General features: G+C 43.0%; 1 protein-coding gene and 1 long non-coding RNA gene across 4 annotated transcripts in view; one reads left to right on the top strand and one right to left on the bottom strand.

The window, feature by feature from the left end:
* The window catches only part of LOC114812286, a 477,687-nt gene that overhangs the window by 26,242 nt on the left and 429,779 nt on the right, over nucleotides 1-21,666 (top strand). The window lies entirely within an intron of this gene.
* KCNU1 (potassium calcium-activated channel subfamily U member 1) overlaps nucleotides 1-21,666 on the bottom strand; it is a 109,384-nt gene that overhangs the window by 26,608 nt on the left and 61,110 nt on the right. For both annotated transcript variants that reach the window (XM_007669860.4, XM_029066781.2), the window contains exons 20-22: nucleotides 10,520-10,619; nucleotides 4,148-4,369; nucleotides 1,623-1,809 (exon numbers count right to left, since the gene is read on the bottom strand). In XM_007669860.4, the coding sequence (XP_007668050.1) occupies nucleotides 1,623-1,809; nucleotides 4,148-4,369; nucleotides 10,520-10,619 (509 nt within the window). The remainder of the gene's footprint in view (nucleotides 1-1,622; nucleotides 1,810-4,147; nucleotides 4,370-10,519; nucleotides 10,620-21,666) is intronic.

Genomic DNA, 21,666 nt, shown 5'->3' with positions numbered 1-21,666 from the left:
CCATCATAGCAGGGGTGGTAGGAAGAACATCCCTTTGTCTATAAGCAATTGTCAGGAAAGCCATTTCTTCCTTTACTTATTCCATTTCCCCTAACCCCTTTCACCCATTCCAGTTGCACCATCTTCATTTAAATGGGTGCCCCCATTGTCATATCTTTGGAGAATCATATCCTTTGTGCTATTCCAAATCCATCTATCATTTAAAAAAAATTATTTCACCCTCCCACTCCCTCCACCCACTATCCTACTGTATCATTTCCATTCCCACCCTTAGCTTTCTGGCCCCTTTTAGGCAGCTTTGGGAACCTATAGACAAAGTGGTCAGGGCTTGGCAGAGAAGCTATTGACCATCTGAGGCCAGATGAGGTTCAGGGCACCCAACCCCCACTGATGACTATATCCTCCATTTTGTGGCACTGTATTCCACATTTTGTGGCTCCATTTTGTGGCACATTTTAACACTTGCCATCTTATTAAGATGGGCAGTGCAGGTAGTCCAAAAGGCTGTGGTGGTGCAGCTGCTGGATTTGCTGCCCCCATTTTCAATTCCACAGGAGTATGGCTTACCTCGTTACCCTAGATTTGGTGCCCTACTTGTTTCTCTTGCCTTAGGCAACATTTTTAATGAGAGAAACAACGAGAAGCAGTGTAGCCTGGTGCAAAGAACACAGATGATCTGGGTTCTAGTCCCAGCTCTGCTACTTGCCTGCTATGTGACTTTACGGAATTCACTTAACTTCTCTGGGCCTCAGTTTTCTCCGATGTAAAATGGGGATAAAATACCTGTTCTTCCTCCTACTTATAGTCTATAGACTAGCTCCTTGTGGACAGGGATTGCAGATACTACTATACTGTACTTTGCCAAATGCTTAGTGCACATGGTATAATAATAATAATGATTGCATTTAGTAAGTACCTACTACGTGCCGTGCATGCACTCAGTAAATATCACTGATTGCCTATGAGTCCCTTGTGGGATAGGAAGTATGTCTGACCTGATTATCTTGTATCTTGCTTAGAGTGCCTGGCACATAGTAAGTGCTTAGCAAATATTACAGTTATTATTATTTGCAGAAACATTCAGACTGTAATAGCTTCTGTAATAATACGAGAAGCAGCATGGCCTAGTGATAAGAGTATGGGGCTGGGAGTCAGAGGACCTGGGTTCTAATTCTGACTCCACCACTTTTCACACAAAGTGTGACTTTGTGAAAGTCTGGAAATTTCTCTATGCCTCAGTTCCCTCATCTGCTCTCATTCAATGCCTGCTCTCCCTCCTACTTAGATTGTGAACTCTGTGGGGGACCTGATTATCTTGTGCCTACCCCAGCACTTAGTATAGTGCTTGGCATAGAGTAAGACCTTAGCAAATAACACAATTATCATTATCAACTCTTTCTCCCCATCTCCACTGGGTTGGCAATGCCTGAATCAGTCACCAGCAATGAGAGGTTCTGGAGAAAGTTGTAAGTATGATGAATACACTATGATAGTTATCTGAATACCATTTCTTCCCCTGAGAGTCATTGAAGGCCAAAGAGAAGGACAAGTATCTCAAAGTCAAGGAGCATTCTTTTCTGCTTTGCAGGAGAACATTTTTTTCCATAGCGATTGCTTCCTACCTGGGGTTGAGAGAGTCTGGATGAAAGGATAGGCATGCAGGGATCCAATATTGAGTGTGGCCATGATGCACTCTGAGTCCAGCAGGGTCTGGCTGACTTCAACCTTCGATGGCGGGGCCAGGACAGCACACATAGCGCACTCCTCGATGCTAGCTCTTTTCAGGTCTCCAGGGAAAAGAGCTGATCCCTGACAAGAGGGTTTGAGGTAGAGTCAGTCAGCCATTCAATCATATTTATTAAGTGCTTATTGTGCTTACTGTGTGCTGAGCACTGTACCTAGCACTTGGGAGAGTACAATACAACAATAAACAGATTCCTTGCCCATAACGAGCTTACAGTCTAAAAGGGATTTAGGCATTATTGTAAACAAATAAATTACAGATATGTACATGAGAGCTGTGGGGCTAGGAGGGGATGATGAATGAAGGGAGCAAGTCAGGGTGACACAGAACTGCGAGGGAGAAGAAGAAAGGAGGTCTTAGTCAGGGAAGGCCTCTTGGAGGAGACGGGCATTCAATAAGACTTTTAAAGCAGGGGAGAGTAATTGTTGGATTTGAGGAGTGAGGGTGCTTCAGGCCAGAGGTAGGAAGTGGGAGAGAGGGGTTTGCGGGCCTCCATGCTATGTGCTGCCCAGACTGTCCTAAAAGTTTCAGGTGCTTTCTTCATTTGCTGAAGAACTGGGTCTGGGAACTCCTCAAAGAAGGATAGTCCTCATGAGAGCCTGGATTTGGGCATGCAGGAAGGCTACTTCTATTTAATTCATTTTCTTCAGGTGGCATTTGAATGAGAATTGGAGAGGTGCATGAGAAAATCAAGCAAAGTTGATTTGCTAGAATCTTTAGATTTGTCTCTTCCTCTACATCCAAACTGCTACCACATGGGACCAAGCATATATCATAGCCCACTTGAATTATTACATCAGCCTCTTCACTAACCTTCCTGCCTCCTATCTCTCCCCTTTCCATTCCATAATTTACGCTGCTTCCCGGGTCATTTTTTTTTTTGAAAAAACATTCAGTCCATAGCTCTCCACTCCTCAAAACCCCTCCAATTGTTGTCTATCTGTCGCTGCATCAAATGGAAACTCCTTACCATTATCTTTAAGGCACTCAATCAGCTCCCTCCCTCTTCCTTATCCTTGCTCCTCTCCCACCACAACCCAGCTCACACACTTCACTCTTCTAATGCCAACCTACTTCCTGTACCTCATTCTTGTCTCTCTCACCCCTGACTCCTTGCTCTCATCCTCTCTGTAGCCTGGAACTCCCTCCCCTTCCACAGGTGACAGATCACCACTCTCCCTATCTCCAAAGCCCCATTAAAATTACATCTCTTCCAAGAAGTCTTCCATAATTTACCTCTCACTCCCCCACCTTCTCTGCCCTCTCTTCTGCATTGCCTATTTTCTTAGGTTTACGGTCCCTAATTCCTTTGATACTCACCCCAGCTCCACAGCACTTATATACATATCATCATACTCTGCTGCATCCCCTATTTATAATGAATTTTATAGTCTGTCTCCCCCACTGGATTGTAAGCTGTCTGAGGGCAAGCATCATGTCTACCAACTCTTTTGCACTGTACTGTCCAAAGTGCTGAGAAACAATTTTTTGCATACAGAAATTGCTCAATAAATACCATTTATTAATTTTTTTCTTATTGAGTGAGCCACTTTTGCAGCTTAAAAATGTTTCCTTGGCTTGGCTCTTCATTGGAACATATGGAGAAAATGCTCCCTTTAGCTGAGAGCTTCATCTCTCCATATTAACAGCATACACATAGTAGAATAGCAAGCCAAAGGAACAAAGTTAGTTTTAATGGAGCAAAACTCCACTTAAACTAATGGGGAGGGAGCTGGAACATTTGAATTACATATTGTTATCGTCAATATAATGAGCATAAAAGAGTGTCTTCTGGTGGTATCCATAAAAGGACTAGAGAAAAGCAGCAAAAGTGCAGATACCGTGGCATTGCCAGCATCAAAATCGAAAGAGGGAAAAAGGAGAGAGAATATGTTACCGTGTATTTTAGTTAATTTACCAAGCATAATGAGACATCTTCTTAAGTGAGAAAATGTTGGCGAGGCTTATTTTGGAAGTTTCTCTGCAAATATAAGAATGCCATATATAACTAGAGAGAGAGAGAGAAAGAGAGAGATACAGAGAACAGAGATAGGGAGAAACAGACAGAAATACAGAGAGACAGAGACAGATACAGAGAGGAGAGGGAGGCCCAAGAGACAGAGGCAGAAAGAGGCAGAGATAGAGAGACAGAGATGAAGAGACAGGTAGAAAGAAACAGAGACAAAGAGAGAAAAACACAGTTGAAGAGAGGCAGAGAGAGACACAGAGAGAGAAACTGAGATGAAGAGAGGCAGAGAGCCCAGACTCAGAGAAAGAGAGGGAGGCAGAGATAGAGAGACGCAGAGAGGCAGAGACAGAGAAAAATAATGTGTACGCAAAAGAAAGAAACCATCTCCTAGAAACTCAAAACATAACTCATGCCTCCTTCACATTGCTACTCACTGGCAGGATGTACACCTTGGGGAAATTACGGAGAAACCGCCATTCTCTCTGCAAGTAATCCAGGGACCCAATGAACACAATGTCTCTCAGCTCTCTGAAGGTGTAGTTACTTGCTCGCAGAGGCATCACAAAGTTTCGTAGCCCTACCAGGGCAGATTGTGTGTCTCCAAAGACACAGGCAATGATATGGTTCCGGAATTTGATAGTCTTCTCATCCCGCTTCTAAGAACAAAGATCCCCAGAATTAGAGCACTCTTCTCTTCAGATCCGAGGCATTCTGTGAAGGCAGAGAAGTCCCCATTCCACTCACCTCCTCACACATCTCCTCTACCTCTTCTAAATTTATTTCTAAAACAAGAATATGTTCTGCTTTGGTTAATAATAGTGGCATTTGTTAAGCACTTACTATGTTTTGAGCACTGTACTAAGTGCTGGGGGAGATTTAAGATAATCAGGTCCATAGAGGGCTCACAGTCTAAGCAGAAGGGAGAACAGATATTGATTGCCCATTTTGCTGATGAGGGAACTGAAGAATGGAGAAGTTAACTGACTTGCTTAAGGTCACACAGCAGACAAGTGAAGGAGCCAGGATGAGAACCCAGGTTCTCTGACTCTCAGGCCCATGCTCATTCCTATAGGTTATGCTGCTTCTCAGTCGTAAATAGTTTTCAAGCTCTTCAGATAGGACATAAAGAATCTAGCAAAAGATTTGTTTGAGTTGAAGATAGACTTTATATACTGACATTATGGATCTTGCTTTAGCCTCTCGAGGACAGGCATTGTTAGAACAATACGCACCTAGGATTCAAGCCAAAATCCCTTTCCTTTTAGGTATGGATATTTTACATTAGTGAAATCTTACAGAGTGGGATAGACTTTTCTCGAGGAGAGAGCCATGTGTGAAATATGCTATGGTAGATTGCAGTGAAGGATTGTAAAGTGAGACATCCTTTTCTTTTTCTGGCCCAGAATCATTTCCAGGTTTGAAATTCACAGCCTTTCCCATGCTTGCCTAAGTCATACTTGCAAATAGTCTTTTAAAAAAAAAATCAACCAGCTTCCAAAGATCCTGTTTGGCCCAGAGCATACTCTTGAGGAGCAGTGTGGCCTAAGTGGAAAGAACACAGACTTAGGGCTCAGAGGATCTTGATTCCGGCTCTGCCTCTTGCCTTCTGACATGTCACTTAATTTCTCTATGCCTCAGTTTCCTCATCTGGAAAATGGAGATTCAATACCTGTTTTCTCTCCTATTTAGACTGTGAACCCCATGAGGGACCTAATTATCTTGCATCTACCCCATTAATTAGTACAGTGCTTGGTAATACCACACCTTCTTCTTCTTCTTATTGATTAGCTTTAACACATTTCAATATTAATCTCACCCCTTTGAAGCATTCTCTTCTTCTTGTATTACTTCCCAGGCCACCAGGTTGAGAGGTTATAATGTGTCTGCCTCTATTGAAGGCACATCTCCCCCAAGAAGCCTCCCCTGACTAAGCTCTCATTTCTTCTTCTCTCTCCCTTCTGCATCACTGTATTTGCATTCTTTATTCACCACTTCCTCAGCCCCACACACTTACATTTCTATCCAAAATTTATTTATATTAATGTCTGTCTCCCTCTCTAGATTGTAAGCTCACTGTGGGCAGGGAGCATGTCTACAAACTCTATTATATTGTGCTCTCCCAAGCTCTTACTACAGTGATCTGCACACCGTAAGCACTCAATAAATACAATTTACTGATGATGCTTTCCATTGGGAATGATAGATGAACCTTAGTCCTGAGATCTCAGGACTGAGAACTAGTACAGAGGAATCAATGAGAGGGCTAGTGGCTGGGAAAAACCACCTAAATTCTCAAGCCCTTGCTAGTCATTTTCCCACTGAAAAATAGACTGCAAAGGGAGGCCAGGGTGCAGGATGGTGTAGTGTGCATGCATCATTATTTTGGACATGGCTGACCCATTGACGGACAGAGTGACCTCAGCATGATACTGATCTTGGGCCATATGGACCCTCTAGACTGTGATTGTCACTCTTTATTGCTTTATTGTACTTTACCAAGTGCTTAGTATAGTGCTCTGCACACAGTAAGCACTCAATAAATATGATTGAACGAATGAATGAATTTGGACATATCCTGGGAAAGGGTTAACTTGGTATGGGCTACATTCTCTCTTGCCCATGTTAGTTAACTACTTTTCAGGATTCCTATAGGGCCTGGCCTCCTTGCAGAATGTTCTAGATGGTTTTCAGTTAGAAGTTTTCACCACTGATGGCAAAGCCCAACCAAATAGAGCCAGGCCTAAACCAGCAGCACTAGATCATCAACTCTTCCCTAGACCAACTGCAGAGCTATTCTAACTTTAGCTTAATTAATGATGCCATGCATTAAAGTCATACTGTAAATCACAATCTGTGGCCAGTCTTTCAGCTCCCAGTATGAGAGGTAGGGAGAGAAGTGATCACATCCCCATTTCACAGGTGAGAAAACTGAGAGAGGTTAAGTGACTTAACCAAGGTCACACAGCAGGCAAGTGGCAGAGCCAGAACTTGAACCTGGGCCTTTCTCGAATCAGGAGTCAGATTATTGACCTTGAAAAGAGCCCCTCTTTTCACCCCGCTCTGCCGCTACCTCTGACTACAGTCAGTAGAGTGACAGAGCAGGAGATGATACTGCCTCCGCTCCTGCCACCTCGCAGCTAGCAAAGGCTGTTCCCTGACAGCTGGCCAGTAGTGAGAATTTAATGGGGCTCATTGACAGTTTCGGGGGTTAAGGAGCAGAGGCTTTAAGTGTGTGCCAGTCCCATATAAAGTGAGATACCTGGGTACATGATTTTAGGCCAGACTTGGTTATTTTAGGGTCTGGTGCTTGATTTCAAGTCCCAGCTGCCTCAAAGCAGTTCTCAAAGGTGCCATTAGCAAGAAAGGGCATGTGAAGAATGTGCTCACTGTATTTAATACCTCAAATTTGTGTAGCACTTTTATTTTCTCAGTAATTGCCCATTTTATCCACTTAACTTCCTTATGGGGTAGGGAGGGGAAGGGATTATTATACCTTTGTTGCATATTAGGTGACTGAGGCACAGAGAGGTTACACAACAGTCAGTAGCAGGGCTGGGAGCCACATTCTTTCTTCTAGACCATGCTGAATATGCATCTTCACACTCCTGAGCCCAGTATGGTCCAGAGATATCTCCAGCTTTACCCATCACCTTTCCTCTGGGTTGTGATGTGATAGGTAATGAATGAGGTAGGACCCAGGAAACTCAACACAATCGGTACATGGCAACTGACACCTCAGCCAATCACAGCCTGTCAAATTAGCACATCCTAGGAAATGGCTCTTTTAAAATGGGCTCCCTTCTGAAGGGAAATAAAGACTTCGTGTCTGGGGAGGCTTCCCAGTGAGTGATTTGAATCTTAACCAAATCTATTAAATAATTGTCTCAAGCTAACCCGATTAGTTTTAAGTTGAATAATGAAGCCTCTAACGGTATTTAATGTAACACGCCTGAAGTCCAACGATTACTCTTCTGAATAGAACTAAACAATTAGAAACAAGATACATTGCACAGGGTATTTATAGGCGCAAGCAGAGAAGCCAGGCCTGGGAAAATCTGTGGAACAAAAATGTGTTTCCCAGTACAGAAAGAAGAGCCATCTATCCAGCTCTCTAGCCATAGCCTAACAGGTCCAGCTGAACAAAATTCCAAAGCTATCTGGAAATGATAAAAGTACAACTTTCCCTTTGTAAGCTTCCAGTCCTAAGAGATGAATGAAGTGGGAGGGAGCTGGCATTTCTATAACCTTCTCCTAACCACCTTCCCTCATTCATGGTTCACCTCATACAGGAAGCTTTCTCTAATTAGCATATTGGTATTTGTTAAGCATTTACTATGAGCCAAACAAAGCACTGGGGTAAATACAAAATAATTAGGTCAAACACATTCCCTGTCTCCTGTGGGAGTCATAATAATAATAATAATAATAATTGTGGCATTTGTTAAGTGCTTACTATGTGCCAAGCACCATACTAAGCCCAGAGGTGGATAAAGGCAAGTCGGGGTGGACACAGTCCCTATCCCACATGGAGCTCACAGTCTCAATCCCCATTTTATAAAGGAGATAAATGAGGACCAGATAAGTAAAGTGACTTGCCCAAGGTCACACAGCAACCATGTGGTGGAGCCAGAATTAAAACCTATGATCTTCAGATTCCCAGGTCCATCTTCTATCCACTACACCATACTGGTCTAAGGAGAGGAAGACAAGGTATTGAATCCCTGTTTTACAGAAAGAAAACTGAGCCATAGAGAAGTTAAGTGACTTATCCATGGTCATACAACAAGTGGAAGAGCTGGGAGTAGAACCTAGGGCCTTTGATTCCCAAGGGCATTATCTTTCCACTAGGCCATGCTGCTTCCATTGACCCCATTCACTAACTATAGTACCCCACCCACTCTTTAACCCACTTGAACAATTCCCTATTTCCCTTCTATTCATTCTTTAATCATTGTGTAAACATATCTCTCTATGGATAGATACCTGTATATGTATTTGTGTTTGACTCTTTGATGTTTACCTACCTTGCCTTTCTTCTCAATTACATTGTAAATTATTGGAGGGCAAGACCATAAAGATTCTATGCAATGAACCTCCAGTGCCTAAATTAGTGAGATGTATATTTTGGCTTTTCAATGAATACCCCTCCACTGTCAAACCACAGACTAACTGTTCTTCCAGAACTGATGAGAGACAGGAGAACTGGATCTGGTTTCTAGGAAAAATCCTTTACTCAAAACCTTTCCCAGAAGCTTCCAGACTTTTGCATTTAACCATCAGTGGTATTCATTGAGAACTTACTGCACACAGAGCACTGTCTAGCATGGTGCAGTGGATAGAGTACAGGTCTGGGAGTCAGAAGGTCATGGTTTCTAATCCCGGTTCTGCCACATGTCTGCTGTGTGACCTAGGGCATGACACTTCTTTTCTCTGTGCCTCAGATATCTCATCTGTAAAATGGGGATTGAGTCTGTGAGCCCCTTGGGGGCAGGAACTGTGTCCCGCCGGATTTGCTTGTATCCACCCCAGGGCTTAGTACAGTGCTTGGAACACGGTAAGCGCTTATCAAATACCATTATTATTGTACCTAGAGAAGACACTGTGCCTCCAGACCATCAGCATGTCTCATTTTATAAAATCCTGTTCTTCAGCTATTTCTTTGTCTCTTAGATGTATCTATCTGAAATGAACTTCCTGACCTTTCTAATGTTGTGCCTTCCATCGAAAATGTGTTTTGTTTCCAGCTGAATAGGATGTTTAGAACAAAACACAATTGCGCAGATGGTGATATATAGTTCCCCTAATAGTCTTCCAGTTGACATGACAGCTCTGTCAATACTGAGCTTTTGATCAGATGATTGATCATATCATGGCAAAATCAGATCACCTTCCTGCCAGGCCCCTGGTACTGAGCCACAACAGTATTTTCAAAGGGTTTGTTTTTTTTTTACTTCAGTGGCAAACTGAGCCCCTTTGGGAAAGAATGGAAAAAAAAACAAACATGATTCCTAATTAGGCACAAATAAAATGCCCAAACAGGGAGCAATGCAATCATTTTTATTAGTCCCTCCGCCCATGATTGTCTGTCAAGGAAGCCTGTAAGATCGGACCTTCATTTTCTCCTCTGTAGTTGGAAATCTCCACAATCTGAACTACAGATCGGGAGAACTCTTAGACTGCAGAGCCCCTGAGCTCATCCTAGTAAATTAGGCACTTGGCATATTGGGGAAGATCCAGCAGCACAGCTTAACTGAGCAGATCTCTCACAGCCTTGGGACCACTGTTACAGAGAGGGGAGACCCTTCAAGGTGGTGCACTACTACCAGCCTTAAAAGGAGGAAGGAAGAATATTCCATTTTTACAAAAGAAAAAATTCCCAGGCCATCATATAATGGAAAACAGCTTGGCGTCAGTGTTCCTTAGTTCTTAGTTGTATTCTTAGGGAATGGGCCTACTAACTCTGTTGCATTGTACTCTCCCAGGCTGTTAGTACAGTTCTCTGCACACAGTAAGTGCTCAATAAATACCCTTGATTGACTGACTGAACTTCCACCTAGTACAGTGCACTGTTCTAAAGAAGCAAGAGAGAGATGAGCTGCAACATCACAAAATCTCTGCACTTTATCATCCTATTCCCTAAGCCACCTGATGTCCTATACCCAGATTATTAATACCTAATGGTTTCTTTGTATGTTTCCTCCTCCAGATTTACAGGTTCACCTTTTAAATATCAAAAGGGAGAGAGAACGGTCAACTGTTTTAGACAAGCCACTCTCATGAGAGCTTCTCTTGGGAGTGCCTCTTACCACAATGGCGTTTTCCAGAGGAGTTGGTTCACACCAGTGAAACATCCCAGTGGAATCCAGCTTGTCATTTTCTAACTCTCTTTCCACAGTATCTGCATCTCTAAAAGGAGATAGAGAGAGAGAGAGAGAGAGAGATGAGAGGGGGTCAGTATGGGAGCATTACAGAGGGTCAGAGATTCCAACTTCCTAGCTCTGACCCCAACATCCTGTGTGAGTGGGGGCCTGAGCCTCTGGCTCTGAAAAAGATAATGGAGACTAACACCAAAGTTTTATCTCAGAGCTCTGCAATCTTTAGAGAAAATGATTAATATATGACATGTCTCTATGACTAGGACATGAGTTAAACCAAAACTGCTCTGAGTGACAATTCTATCTTCCCCCACTTACTGTTTCTCTTCTTTCCCTACATCCCATCTGGCAATCTTTAATCCTACCAAGGCAACCTACTCAGTATGTCACACTCTCACCTCTCTCCTTTTGCTCACACTGTCCCCTCTCCCTCCCTCTTTGAATCAGGCAGACTAGTGGTCTCCCCATCTTCAAAGCCCTTCTGAAAAAAAAACAAAAACATCTCCACCAGGGGGGTCTCCCCTGATTAACCTCTCATTTCCTCCCACTACTTGCTATTTCCCTCCTGTCACTTCATAATTCTGCATCACCTAAACACTTGGGTACCCTCCTTCCCCTACTGCATTTAATTTATTTCTCCTCCCTGTAATTTATTTTAGTATGTTTCACTACTAGATTGTAAGGTCTTTGAGGGAAGGGATCAAGTTGACTAAGTCTGTCCTACTCTTCTAAGCCCTTAATTCAACTGTCTGCGTAGAGTAAGCACTCAACAACTACTATTGATTGATTGCTGGGCAGCACACTATCCAATAATACTGCAAAAGGTAAGAAAGAGTAAAACAAAATCAAGAAGACCAGTATCTCCTTTGGGAGGCTCTCAGACAGAATAGCTGACAACGGGTACACAATTATAGCTGCTCTCAGGGGAACCAAAAAATAGGGGGAACAGAGAAAATGGCTCAGAGAAAATGCCGTACTGGGCATTTGCAGGCATCAAATTCAGTATTACAGCAGAATATTGTGAAACAAATATGGCAGCCTAGTGGACTGGCAATCAAGAAAGCAGTGATTATTTCCAAGCAGAAACTTCAAAATCATAAGATTATGAAACAAACAGCAAATACAGCACCAGGTGCTACAAAGAAAATGGGCAGTAGAGCATTGAGGAATGGCCATTGAATATGCACACTCTGGTCAGGATTGTCAGCTGCCTTTTCTATCACATTTGCACCCATGGATCCATTTCTATACTACTTAAAGGCTAACAGTTTAAAGTCTTATCCATTGGCATCTGGAATTGATTTTAAGATTCTTGTAAGGGGACCTAAGGCTGTAAGTCCCTGTGGGGTGAAATTAAATGCTGGGAAGTGAGCTTCAGTGAGGTGAATGCTTCCAATGCCTCATTTTCTTCCTCTCTCCTATATAGCTTCCCTACCCTCTCCCCACAATCTCCAGTGATGAATGGATTTAGTCCCAGTGATTAAATGCTATTTTGGCCAATGGGAGTGAACTCCTTACAAACCCCTGCACACTTCGAGAAAATGGTTGGAGGAGGCTGAGGAAAGGAAATAAGGGGACTACTCATGTGCTTCTGCTGTCTGGCCATGTCTATTATGGTAGCCTGTGTCCTAAGACTTTTTGATACACAGCCCCCTAACGATGGGCAACTATCATCCCCAACTTGGTGTGTGGGACATTAGAAATGTGTACCAAATACCCATTCGTTGCAGAGAGTTGTGGAGCCACAGACACCCATTCATACCAATGGACTTCTGGTGAGAGCAGAGCTGAGACCCAGCGGTTTAGCAGAGGCTCAGAAATAGCCATGTAAAGGTGGGGTGTCATGGGTGGTGAGACAGATATAGGTTAGAGAAAAGGAGAGGCCCGAGCCTCACTGCAGTCTTGGTCCTTCATCTTCTGTATAGCACCTAGCATGTGGAATACCAACCGGTAAAGCGTAACTCAACAATCAGAGCAACAGGGAATCCAGATAAACTTCCCTCAGTCTCTAGGTCTGGCTGCAGCTGGGCTCACAGGTTTCAGGCTCTGCTTATGATTCACCTGACAAAGGGGCCTTATTCCAGTGTACTCTGGGGTGAATGTTGGGGCTGAACCAAATGGGAAGGGGAAGGACAGGATTGTGGAAAAGGACGGGTGTTGGGGGGGGGAGTCACTAATGAGGTTGGCAGAACTTTTGGTGGAGTCTGTTTTTCCCCCCTCAGTAAAGCCTGGTCCGGAACCATGGTGGTTTCTCATAATGCACCGTGCTGGTGGGGGATGAAGAAACAGGCCCCAAGGTCGACTTGACTAAAATGAGTTACCTTGTTCTCTTGAATCAGTGTGCTTCCAGGTTTTATAAACATCCACACCTCATGAGCCCCAACACAAAAATATAAGAGCCACAGAGGGTCTATTAATAACACAGAGCAGGGCTGTATGACGGCAGTGGGCCAAGCCCTTCTTACAAGTCTCCCCCGGAACATGGCAAAGACTAAAACTACATGGGCTGGTCTTCTGAGACCTTTCCCTCCTTGCCCTCTTTCCTTGATTCACTGTCTCCCAAAAGCCAATGAGTCCCATCTTCTCTGCTCAAATGACAACTGATATGTCCAGTCAGTGCCTGGAAGGCTGCTGGCTTTAAAAATTCCCCAGAGGCAGCCAACGTATCCATTCGGGAAATGGTTCTTTCCCCACCAGTCAAGGTCTCTTCTCTGCACTGCCCTCCAGCCCCTCCTCCTTTCCTCCAGCCCTCTTCTCCTGTTCCCTTCCCCTTTTCCTCCCACCTCCTGTACAGCTCCCCCCTACCCCCCAGCACCCCCCCTCAATCCCCAGTGATGAATGGATTTAGCCCTGGTGATTAAATGCTGTTTTGGCAAATGGGAGATGATCTCGTCACAAGCACTTTTTAACTCGGCTCAGAATAACAAATCAATCAGTGTACACTTTTCTATCATAATAAAAACATGATCTATGTACACAAGCTGTCACAGACGACATCTTTCTTCATTCTGATGTTATGAGAAACAGATATGCCTTGGAGAAAACACCTGTTGGAGCCCCGGGTAAGAGAAAAGGCTGGAGGAGACCCACTTCATCATAAAGGCATCTACCTGATGTCCTTGCCAAAGTGAAAATTAATGTAATTTAGCTCACCATTCCTTAACTAAAGCTCCCTTTTGCCATATGCTTCACAAATGACATGATCCTTGCAGAAATATGCCTTCCTTTGGAGACTAATAAATCAATGCAGGGGGCCTCAGGACTTAAAGTTGAGGGATAGAGCTCTTACGCTAGGGCCACAGGAGAAAGAATGAGAGAAAAAAAAGAACTGTTTCTGGGCAAGTCTAAGCTGAACAGGGAATCCTTATGAGCAGGGAATGTGTCTATTTATTGTTTTATTGTACTCTCCCAAATGCTTAGTACATTGCTCTGCATGCAGTAAATGCTCAATAAATATGATTGAATGAGTGAATGAATGGTCAAGACCAGATTAAGGGGAGAGTCTCGTGCCTAAGCCGGTCAGGGCAAGTGGAGCAGACCAGAACAGAGTTTGGGCAACAGGTTATGGGAGCTATGACTCTTTGCTGAGTTTACCTGATCCTGGTAAATTCCCTTTTGGGGTTGGTTATATGTGGAATCCGTGTTTTCCTGGGCCCATTCATTGCTGCCAGGCCCTGTAGAGCTATAGATCAAATCAACTGGGCAGCAGTAATAATAAGAATGATGATTTTGGTATTTGTTTACTATTTAGTATATGTCAAGCACTGTATTAAGTGCTGGGGTAGATACACTGTATATAGATGTCCTGGCACTTTGAGTCCTTTTCTGCCATCATGGGTTGGTTCCATCCCTGGTGGCTTCTGGGAACTTTGAGGACTTGGCTGGGGAAGGAAGGGTGGGGATGCTCTAAACAAGGCATTTTCTCATCTTCTCCTGCCCCTCTGAAGGCATTCCTACCCAACAGGGCTAAATTCCAAGCTGAGAACCCCTTGTACTGTTCTCCAGAGGGGAAGCAACTGAATGAAACTCTTTGACTTTTTCCTTTCAGTGCACGGCCTTTCCCTGGACATCTTTTGGTCTGCCCAGGAGCCAAAATTTCTCAGCAAGCCCATGTAAATAAGTAATTGAATGCACACCTGGAGGACTGACTCTTTACTTTCCGTGTTCTTAGATGTCTTCTGCCTCCCCTTGCATGCAGTTGCTCACTTTAAATGTTCTGAATTATGAAGCAGGGAGCTCTGGGCTCAGAGGTAGAAATAGAACAGTGTCTCTCACTACCCAATCCTTTCATTCATTCAACCATTCATTTAATCATATTTATTGGGCACTTATTATGTGCAAAGCACAGTACTAAGTGCTTGGGAGCATAAAATATAACAATTAAGAGGCACCATTCACAGATCTCAGCAAGAGAGATTGAAGAAAACATACTGAGAAACTGCATGATCTAGTGGACAGAGCACGGGCCTGGGAGTCAAAGGATGAGGCTACATCACTTGTCTGTTTAATCACCTTGGGCAAGCCACTTAACTTCTTCTGTGCCTCAGTTAACTCATCTGTAAAATGGGAATTAAGAGTGTGAGCCCTGGGACAGGGACTGTGTCCAACCTGATTAGCTATATCAGTACAGTGCTTAACAAATACTATTAAAGAAAAAGAATTCCTAGGTGGCTTTTTGGACCCTCTCTCCATTCCTCTTGTTATGACATTCAGCATTCAAATGCTGGAAGTTACTCATCAGTTCTGTCATCATTGTGTTCTAAGATGGCAAATTTCTACTCTGGCAAACTATGGATAGACAATGGCCGATGATCAGGAGGGTGAAGTGACATGGCCACTCAGGCTGACATTCTTGGCTCCAGCCACTGAATGTGTTCGCTGGTTTCCAGAGCATTATTGTTGTCTCTCTTTGATACAATAGAGGTTGGAGGAGAATTAATTTCAGAGAATCTTAGAATGTGCCCAAATCTACCCATCTTTTAGGCAGAATACAGGGGAGGCTTTAGAATGTATCCAGAAGACTTAGAAAACCTCAGAGTTGAGGGTCAGAATCTTTGGAGTAGCCAATGGACACCCTACAAGAAGGAGGTCACCCCAGTCATCCAGGAATTTGAAACCTTCACACAAATAAAGTCCTGTTTACGTTTTATGGTATTTGTTAAGTGCTTACTGTGTACCAGTTTATGTGTTCTAATCACTGGGGTAGATACACAGTAATCAGGTTGGACGTAGTCCATGTCCCACATAGGGCTCAGTCTTAATCCCCATTTAACAGATGGGGTACTGAGGCCACAAAGAAATCACTTCTTTGTGAAGTGACTTGCCCAAGGTCACACAGCAGCAGGGGGAGGAGTCAGTTCGAATCCCAGCTCTGCCACTTGTCGGCTGTGTGACTGTGGGCAAGTCACTTAACTTCTCTGTGCCTCAGTTCCCTCATCTGTAAAATGGGGATTAAGACTGTGAGCCCCACGTGGGACAACCTGATTCCCCTATGTCTACCCCAGCGCTTAGAACAGTGCTCGGCACATAGTAAGTGCTTAACAAATACCAACATTATTGAGAAGCAGCATGGCTCACTGGAAAGAGCACGGGCTTTGGAGTCAGAGGTCATGGGTTCGAACCCCGGCTCTACCACTTGTCAGCTGTGTGACTTTGGGCAAGTCACTTAACTTCTCGGTGCCTCAGTTACCTCATCTGTAAAATGGGGATTAAGACTGTGAGCCCCACCTGGGACAATCTGATTCCCCTGTGTCTACCCCAGCGCTTAGAACAGTGCTCGGCACATAGTAAGCACTTAACAAATACCAACATTATTATTATTATTATTATTATTAACCCAGGTCCTTGCACAGTTCCCACTTTGCTGATGTAATCCTGCTGTCTTCAGCAAGCCATACCCTTTTCTTGTGAGGGATTTAGCAGCCAGTAAGAGAGCTGTTCAGATACCACCCCCCTTGGGAATCACTTTATTGCTCTTGACTAATTCTCAGTTATTCACTGGCACATAAGTTGACTTCACAGTTTAGAATGGGGTCCCCTGCCATTCTAAACACAAACACATACACAGAGATATTTATGAATTTATCTCAATACATCTGTATATAGATATCTATACATATTTATCCCAGATCCATTGTCTAATCTTGGTGGCTGTTCTTTGGTTTTGCCTATCTGGACTTTCTGTCTCTTATGTTTCACCTGATATGTGTCATTGTTTAGAGAAAGAATAATTATAGCCAATAAGCAACAGTTAATTTCCACCTTGAAAACGGAGGTGTGAGATAGACAATCAAGAGGAGCCATCAGAAAATCAATAGCCTCTTAAAATTTAAGAAGGAGAAACAACAAATTATACCCCTCCCTCAAGTTGCACAATGACCCTTTGTATAACAGTTTTTGGCTTGTCATCAGCTCTTTGTCTCCCAATCACCACCACTGGATTATCTTGCTCAAAGAACTGAATAGCTCCTAGCTACATAAGGGCATGTTAGACAACCTACAGAAAGAGCTGGCCAGATGGAGTTTCTTCCAGCTTGACATATTTTAGGAGTGGCACAATTATCATCAGGGTGCCAGCCTCTGCCATCATACACCACTCACTGTAAATCTGGGAAGCCTTTCATTGTTCCAAAGGAAACAATGGGGCACCATTGTTCATAGAAGCTGAAATTTGGAGTGGTCAATTTCTCTGCTGATTTAGCAGTCAACCCACCAAGACCATGTGCCCCGGAGGTGTGGCAAACCTACTAAAGTAGAAGCTGTCTCTTGAGAAAGAGGACAAGAGCACAAGATGACAAGAGCAGTCGAGAAAGGTAGGATTTACTTGGTTATGCAGCAGTCTTGGGTGTTGTAAAATAGGCAAGTTCAAATTAGTGCCCTTCCTTGAGGTCCCTCTGGGATTTACTAAGTAGCTTCAAGGTTCCCTGATCTTTCCTGAACTTTTCAGTTTCATTTCCCTGAACATTTTGCTTCTTGAACCAGAAAAGACACTGTTTCATCCAAGATAGTGATGGCTGGTTTAAAGCAGTACCCAGCTGAATAAAAAAGGGTCTCTTGGAAATAAAGTGAGTTGCTTTTCTCAGTTGATAGTCCCTGCCCTTTTTTCTAACCTTGAGCCAACAAATTTGGAAACCAAACATTGCATGACTAACATTTAACCCAAAGCTCAGAGTAACCATCTAAGTACCCCCAAAAAGCACCAATTTAAAAGGCACTCCTTCCGGTAATTTGATTCAGCTGCTTTCTCTCATGGGCATTTTACTTGGGATGACCACAACTTAATGGGACCATAAACAAGTCTCTAGGAAAGTGTTGTTCACTGGGGGAGAAAATTCAGTGGAAAGGTTAAAATGAGCAAAGGTCTGCCTAAACTTGGCTCAAGGCAAAACCCAACTACCTTCAGAACAAACTCCTCAATCTTATTGGCTGGTGAAATTCAGGCCATAAAATTCTGTTATAATATTTAATAGTCATTTGGGAAACAAAAGAGCCCTTTATGAAATTCAGGATTATGAAACAACTCGTGAATTTTTTTCCCTTCTTTTTAGGGAAAATACAAGCAAGTCCCAAACACTGCCAGATTCTGGTTCAAGCCCATGACACTTTGTGGGCCAAAATGGAATTTCTGGGGCTCTCCTAGTATGAATAGATGTAAGAACCAAGTTAGGGAATAGCCACATGTTAAGTTGAAGATTGCATCCTCTCGTCCATCAGAATGTTTCATTCTTTTGCTTAACTGAAAGATCTACGCTATGCATATGACATTGGAAAGAAAGGCAGGCTATGTAAAAGTTAAAAAAAGAGAGAGAGAGAGAAAATCCAAAGTAACACACTCCTCCTACCCCACAATCATTGAGATAGAGTTCTTAAGGAATGTCTTTTCTATAACTACTTGGATATCAGTATGCACACAGTGGATGGGGTAATTACAGATTATTGAAAACCCTGGAAAGAGCATAATGGGGATGCCAAGCAGGCAGCAGAATCTCTGTGATTTCACACCCACACATCTGGAAGACATCACTAGAGGGAAGCCTGTTCTATACAGGCATGCTGAGTGTTATAACATTTTACTTAGCACCGGTGACCTGTCAAGACTCAATGAAGATAATGGAAAGGGAGACCATTTGGGATCGTTCATGGCCCACACTCACTGGCCCCTTATGCCCCTGTGCCATACTTTTTTCCCTCCGTAAGACCTTTTTTTCACATGAGATGCCTTTAATAGGAGTGAAATGTCAGTGCTCTTTGGCAAAGGTGAAAAGTTAAGATGGGGGTACTTTGGTGGGAGGAAATGGCTTGGATAGTGTAGAGATAAAAATTAAGCTTCTTTATTAGAGGTGAAAAGCTCAACTTGGGATTCTTTGATTGGGGTGAAAAATTGTTCATGGTGTTTTTTTGCAGGAGTGAAAGATTAAGGTTGGAGCATCCATTAAGGGAGCAAGATTAGAGTTTCGGTTCCTAGTGGGAGTAGCGAAAGTGAGTTTGACAGTCTGCTCCTCCCCTGGATTGTAATTTAGAGGGCAGAAATTGTGTCTATAAACCCTGTTGTACTCTTCCAAATTACTAAAAACAATGTTCTGCACACAATAAGCACTCAATAAATAGCATGGATTGATTGATTACCCCAAATAACTCGGGGATTATCAGAAGAAAGCTTTCCCACTTCCCCTCTATGTGTGGGAACTATGTCTTTGTTGTTCATAAAATCCTCAATTTCTCAAAAACCATCTTTAAGAAATCCCCTATTAATCACATTAGAGCCAATACTGAAGTGGGTGCCTTCTCTATAAGAACTCACATGAGCATTCTAACCCACCTTCCAGAAAAAAAACAAAACAAAGGATCCTGTTACCCAGGATGAGAAGGGACCTCCTGAGGACTATTAAGATGTGAGTGGATTTTGAGATTTGGGGCAGGAGGACACTGTAAATATAGGGAATAGTAGAAAGTCAATTATCTGAATGCAGGTTATATGAAGGTAGGTTGGTATGAAGACTCAAAAAGAAAGTTCAAATGATTGACTTGAAAATCTAGTTTTCTTAGTTATCTATACTTTCAATAGTCCAAGACAGTGAATATTCAGTTTACCCTTGCATTAGTCTACCATTTCAGCTACACCCATGTAAAGACTCTCACCTTTGGTAGATCATTTTTGAAAAGAGAAGGAAATGTTTGTGTGTGTGAATGTCTCAGTGAGAGAGAGAGAGAGATGAGAGAGATTGAGATTAAGGCCAAAAGATAAATGACTTAACTTTTCTGAACTCCTTAAATTTAGTTTTTATTTTTTTCTGATCTATCTGCCTTTCTTGTAATAAATTGAAGATCTACTGTTTCTCCCTAGGAAAAGCCCTAGATAAGAGGTCTTTCAGGCCAAAAAACTTAACAGCCCTGAACCATGACTCATATCTCTTTATCAATCCAACACATACCTGCTTAACATGAATCCCCATCCAGTAATTAAATTCATTTACTTTATAGGTCATTATGATGTGATTTATGACATTTGTGTAATTGTCAGAATTACTATGGGTAATTAAAATACGAATTGAGTGCTGCCAGAGGCCTCAGTCACTCTCTGTGCCCTCATTAAAATCCTGCACTGACCAAATTATAAATAGGCTGGTTTGCACAAGTTCCCAGAAAAACCTAATTAGGAAACTTATCCTTATTCTCTCAGAACTCACACCATCAGCAATGCAAATTCTGAAAATGATTAAGTCATTTTATGTTGTGGAATTATGGAATTAATAATATAGAGGTGGATGCCACAATAATTATAAACTACTCTATAATAGTTTCATCAGGTGCCTCTGGGACAAATGGTTCACCTCCTCCACTCTCCAAGTTGCTCTAAAGAGTTAAGCATTGAGGGTGTTTGTCATGAACAAATAATGAAGGGAAATAGGAAGAGAAGATTTGAACAGCAAGGTAAAAAGGCAGAAGGACACTGATGGCAGGAATTAGCAGCGAAGAAAGCTTGGACTCCGATTGGGGGGAGTACAATTAGTCAGGCATTGAGGAATAGGGAAATTGTCTCTATGTTAGATTTTCAATCCCCATTATGATCTGAAACCAGGTCCTGAGACAGTACTGTTGGTTCAGGAAAGATTTAAAGGCTGAGTAATAAGAGCTATTTATTACTCAATAAGTACCATGGATTGATTGGTTGATCAGGAGAGAAGATGGTTTGATTTCATTTATTTAAAATCATTCCTGGGTCGCCACCTCTTTGGGTCCTTCATGGTGTCCAGATTACATCTGTGGGGGTCAGATGCGGAGTGGGATGGAGCATGCACATAGCACCCACATGCACTGCCTTCTCTATGCCCTGATAAGAGACCCCCCAGACTCATTGGCTACGATGGTTCTGAAACCAGCTCTAGAAAGAGTTTGTACTTTTCTGACTTTCACTGCTTCAATTTTGCTCATTAAGCTCCTGACAAACTCCTCCTGGTAAAAAAGGGAGAAGTGCTGACTGGAGAAGCGTTAGGGTTAGCTCTGTTGGCAGCCCAGTAAGAAGCTGAGTACCAGCAGCAGGATTAGGTGAGAACTGAAAGTCCTTAAGCAGCCTCACCCTGTCCCAAAACTGGAGGAGAAACTAGGTTGGCTGTAGTGGTATCTGGGGTCCCGCCTCCAGGTTTCTGCCTTGGTGGTTCAAGCTGGAATGCTGCTGGAAGCAGCTGGGATTTCTGTTCTTAGCTGACCTACTGCTGTTGTTCCCCTCCTCACTGAGGACTTTGGCTTTGGAACATGGGGGACACCCCTCTAAGGCCAAGTGAGGCACGGGCAAAAATACATTAATATGTAAAAGACATTTGGAAAAGTTGAAGAGTAGAAGGGGAGGGTGGCCAAGAATGGAAGTTGCAGTGGTTTGGCTGAAAGGCGATAGAGCTCCAGGTATTTATGATGAAATGGCTTTATACCCTTCAGAACAACAATGACTTTCTCCAAGTCATGTGGTATTAAGTTGCCCAGGAAAGACCAGGCCCTGTCTATATCCAACAGGGAGGAGGCATTTCAGGTCATACAGTGAGGGACGATTTCTTTACTTCTTGCAGAGATAAGTTAATTGATGT

This window comes from Ornithorhynchus anatinus, chromosome 5 (assembly GCF_004115215.2).
Source record: "Ornithorhynchus anatinus isolate Pmale09 chromosome 5, mOrnAna1.pri.v4, whole genome shotgun sequence".
NCBI classification, from domain to species: Eukaryota; Metazoa; Chordata; class Mammalia; order Monotremata; family Ornithorhynchidae; genus Ornithorhynchus; species Ornithorhynchus anatinus.
The sequence above is the reverse complement of the archived record's forward strand: the minus strand, read 5'-3'. Positions and strand labels throughout refer to the sequence as shown.